The sequence below is a fragment of the Alexandromys fortis genome, unplaced genomic scaffold (genome assembly GCF_014885135.2).
Source record: "Alexandromys fortis isolate MF-2015 unplaced genomic scaffold, M_Fortis_MF-2015_v1.1 scaffold_378, whole genome shotgun sequence".
Taxonomy (NCBI): Eukaryota; Metazoa; Chordata; class Mammalia; order Rodentia; family Cricetidae; genus Alexandromys; species Alexandromys fortis.
In genome coordinates this window covers 532,259-537,258 of record NW_026068247.1, presented here as the reverse complement: position 1 = coordinate 537,258, position 5,000 = coordinate 532,259, and the positions used below count along the sequence as shown (strand labels likewise).

The 5,000-nt window shown below is 40.8% G+C and overlaps 1 protein-coding gene across 1 annotated transcript; it reads right to left on the bottom strand.

The window, feature by feature from the left end:
* Positions 1 to 1,199: 1,199 nt before the first annotated feature.
* Positions 1,200 to 2,132, bottom strand: LOC126494070 (vomeronasal type-1 receptor 44-like). Its single transcript, XM_050131295.1, has one exon. It carries the CDS (start codon positions 2,130 to 2,132, stop codon positions 1,200 to 1,202), a length of 933 nt encoding a protein of 310 aa, XP_049987252.1.
* Between the last annotated feature and the right edge of the window lie 2,868 nt (positions 2,133 to 5,000).

Here is a 5,000-nt window from a genome sequence, read left to right as displayed (position 1 = left end):
TGTTCAGCTGTGTAGAATGTTTGGGTGAGTGTGTTCAGCTGTGTAGAATGTTTGGGTGAGTGTGTTCATCTGTGTGAAGGATGTCTCTGAGTGTGTGTTGGGTTGTATGATGTGTGCTTCTAGTGTGTTAAGTTATGTGGACTGTGTCTAAGTGTATTTGTCTGTGTATCGTGCCTCTTAGTGTGTTCAGCTGTGTGTCTGTTTGCGTTCCCCTGCATGAAGTGTGTCTCTGAATAGGTGCTAGATACAAATATGTAGGCACACTACAATTCTCACTGACTTGTATTGATGTTGCAGCTAAGTAATTATCTATGTCTAATCCACTATTTATATTTCCATGTTTTTATCCCATAAAAAGTACTTTGTCTTTTGTCTTTATCAGTTTGACTCCTTGAAGCTCTGTCTTTTGTTAGTAATTCACTGAGATGTGGACTCTTGTCTCTCACTGGCATGGTAAGATGTTGAAACTGTTCCTCGTGTACCAAATCTAACATTTGTTAGCATTGGGAATCCATGTCCTGGCCCTCTAGACAGTGGCCCTCCTACCTTTGATTATGACTATTTTAAATCCAGTTATATGAGCATCATTGTGCAAATAACAGTATGGTCATCTGCATATCGTTTTTTCTCTATGTGTATGTGTTTTCTTGATCATTTAATAATTTATTCTCAAAACAACATGTGGTTATGTAGCTCTCCAAAATATAAACAACTACAGCAACTGAATTATTGAAACTGTCATAAGCTGCCATGTGTTTAAAGTACTGGACCGTGCCAGAGAGATGGCTCAGCAGGCGAGGATACTGCTTCCTAGAACACTCAAATTTGATTGACTCCTCCTACATTCCGTGGCCCACAATGGCCCATAACTCTAGCTACAGAGTATCTGATAACTCTGACCTCTATGGTCATCTGCATCCACGTTAATTTGTGTTTGCTAACTCAAGTCAAGTGAGAATCACCTCACAGGTCTCCTTGAAAATCCCATGGAGAAATAAAAACCTAACATGATATCTGAGGGTGAGGCAGTTTAATTTTCTTTATATAACCTGCCATCCACACATAGTAAACAGGTTCAACAGAAAAATGATGATTTCATATTTTAATTTAAGGCACAGTTTGTTCCCACCATGCCACAATTCACAGCTCTGATGACAGCATATTGTTTATATTAAGGGATAATACCCATCACTGAATAATCAAATATTTATTATCCTCCCACACATTGATCTCAAAAGCTTAATTATACCCTTTTCAGTACTAATCAGCACAAAAGGACTGACTGTGGCATAGCTATGGGACACAAGAATCTGGATACAGTAGAATATTGAGCTATCCTTGAACTTCATTCTTGAGTGGAAGATAACAATGTCCAAAATGTAGAAAACCATGAAGAAGCTCATGAGCAGCAGGATGGTTCGGGTGGCCCTTAGCTCTGGAGATGCTTTTGGAGAGAGGCTGGTACTGTGAAGATGCTGGGACAGCCTCTTGTGCCTGCACAAGAGAGTCAGCATATACCCGCTGGAGAGGGCCATGAGACTGATCAGGAAGGCTTCCCTGAGGGCCAGCACTGTGGAAACTGTGCTTTGTCGGGAGTAGCTCATGGGTAGAAGTGAGCAAGACTGAGTAACATACATAAAGTGTTCCGAGGTCAAATTGAGGGTGGCAGTGATTGATACTAAGAAGTGACAGCTAAGAGACATATAGAGTATACAGAGGAAAAGAAGGCCACAGAAGATATGATAGGGAGATTTATGTTTGAACTTGCCCAAACAGGAGCTTCTAGGGCTGAGTGTGATGGCCCAAAGGATATTCAGCAGGCAGGTAGCACAAAGGGAGAGGCCCCTCAAAAACCTGTGCAAATAGATAAGGGCTTGGCATGTGGTGGAATCCCAACTCTGCTTAGGTATAAACATGTCCACAGCTATAAGGCCCATAGTGATGAGCATTGTTAGTTGGATTAGGGATAATAAATCAATGGAGAGATCAATGGGCTTAGGTCTGTGCCCACCAAAGAACATGCAGAGGTGGAAAAGAAAGAGGATGCTATTAGCTGAGATCCCGACACTCACTTCTGAGAACACGGTGACTTTTAGGATTGTGCTAGTGTGGAGTGTGTTAGCTTTATTCATTGTAGGTGGATAGAGAGCAAATAGTCAAAATCTGTGGGAAAAAAAGAAAACTCTTCCTTACAGATACCATACACAAATACTGCCTTGTTCACAAATGCCAAACAACATCAAGCTGGCACCAAGATGTCAGTTCATCCCAATTCTGCATCATCCAGTTGAACTCAGATCCAGCTCACAGCCCCTCAAAGCATCCTCACTGTCCCCATGGCCCTAATGCATCCCAATCAAGGCTGGATTTGTATATAATTGTGGGGCTACTTCAGAATATAAGCTTTCTTGGACATTAATCATTTCCATGAGTTATAAGAAACATTTCCTCTCTCAATCTATGTCTTTGTTTTATTCTGGGGAAAGAGCTGCATATTTCTTGGTTTTCATCTGCATCATCTTTATTGTCAGACAAACAATAGCTCTACCTGTTTGCTGGATTTTAGTGGAGACTATTGCAAAAAACCCCGGAAGATGGCCTTCCCAGGGAAAGTGTGCACAAACCCTGGAAGATAACCTTCCCAGAGAGAGTGTGTCGTGGGGTCCACGTGCACAGGGTCACTTTCCTTCGGTGCCCTCCTTATTTCGCTCCTTCACTGCCAGTCCAAATCTTGTTCATAAATCTCAAGAACAAATGATTAACTCTGAATCAATTTCCACCCACCATCTGCCATTTCTTCAGAGTGCAACTCTGAGGCCAAGTTCTCGTCACTTCCTCTGGAACATATGAACAGTCGTGTGCCTGCGTCAAGAAGACCCTGGGTATGGAAGAAGATGTTATATACACACCAACCACGGAAGTGTTTCTGGTACAGGCACGTCAGCTGCTGGATTTCTTGTACAGTTCCTGTACATGTGGCACCAGGCGATTTAATGCAGTTTTGTTCAGGAATGATTAGCTCTTTCCCAGCCTGAAACAGAAAAGACAAAAATAACCCACACAGTAGAATGCTGGAGCAGAGTTACCTTCCCAAAGAGTTTGAAATCTAGGTCTTTCTTTGAATTCTAAGTGACTCTGCGACAGGCCTATGACTTTAATCTCCTGCACAACAAGTGGCCTCTGGGAAGAGACCCAAGAATCTGATAGCAGTATGAACATACTCTTACTTTTTTCTCTTCTGAGATGTAAAATCAGGGTGGTAAATAAAACTACAATTATAATAGATTTAGGGCCATCCCATTCTAAGGTCATAGTTAAATGAGAAATGTTCACCCTGTCATGAAGGATTGGCTCCAAGGGACTCTTAAGTTTCCATCTCTTTCAGGGAGCCCAGGAGTTCTCGAGATTTCTCCCGACCTCAGAAAAGCCAGCGCAAAGTCAGTGCTAAAACTCAGTGAGTATTTCTTGTAATAATAACTCATCCTTTCCTTTAATGAACTATCATACATATGAGGTACACAATACTGCAAAAAAAATCCCAAGAAGCATAGTAAAGTATTATCAACTAAATATCAAGGGTATAGGGTGAAATAATTTTGTAATTATTCAGACCATTTGGTACTGTAATATAATAAATTAACAAGAAACAAAGATGTTTAAAATGTTCTAAATATTTGTTCTGATATCTTCAGATAAGTATACGTCTCACCTCTCATCAAGAAAGCTTCTCTGTGCAACAGACCTAGGCCATTACAGAAAAACTTGATCTATCAACATGTAGAGTTGTGGGTCCCAATCTCAGTGGAACCATCCACCAAAGAACTCCTGGAATCAAGGCTCAGAGAACACTGCATAAGAGGGGTTGGAGAGAGCAAAGAGGTCAGGGAGAAGAGGGAGTGCAAAGATTAAAGAGCCAGGGAGGGGATCAGAGCTTGCAGGGGTGGGAAGATTGAAAAGCCAGGGGATCAGGGAGTGTGTTGTGAGATTGTGCCTCTTGGTAGTGTTAAGATGCTACAGCAATAAAATCTTACCAACATAACTGTCAAAACATGAGTTTAACAAGAACAACAATAGTTAGGCATGCCAACGTACAGGAAAGTCTACTCCTCAGCCCTACACAGAGAACTATGGGAAACTAAGGAGTGCTAAGAGCAGGAGAAATAGTCTTCTCCAGGAAGAGCACACCAAATGGTTGTCCAAATGATTAGCACACCAAATGATTAGCCCTGAAAACATACATAAAAGTAACATTATACAGACTAATCAGGTTGTATTTGTGCATTTAAGAATATATATGTATGTAATAACAATTAATAAAAAAGAAGTCATGAAAATGAAAGACAGCAAGGAGGACTATTTGGAAGGGTTTGGGAGGAGGAAAGGGAAGGGAGAAATCATACAATTATAATCTCAAAATAACAAAGAAATATTTTTGAAAGCAAAAGGAGTAAATATTAAAATTCATAAACACTGGACATGATTTAAGAATTTAGGGTAGAGATGGATAGTTGGTAAAATATTTAATAATTTGGGATTCCCAAAACAAAAATTCTATAGTATCAGCACAAAAAGCTAGTCTTTCAAAAGATCAATGGCCGTCAGTCCCAGAGAGTGAGAGTCTTAAGTTCTACTGAATTTTACTCCTGTGAACTGTAAAATTCCCTATAATACAAGGGCTTGTCCCTGACCTCAGTCTCAACAAAGAGAAGTCATGGGCTGGGGAGAAGTATGGACAAGGGAAAAAAGAGAATGGGGCAGAAGTTCAGTTCTAGCAATAAGGTGAAATAACAGCTTATAGCACACAGACCATAGGCTTGAGTTTGTGCCGTGGTAACCCCAAGATGAGAATCAGTAATCGAGGCTCTAGCTACCTTCAAGATGCAAGAATAATGATGCTCATTGGGCACTCACCCTGGATGTCAGCTTATGACCTCTGCACACTCATAAGGGGAGGCATGTTTTTACACACAACTTTCATGGAAGATTAAGTACACACTGGT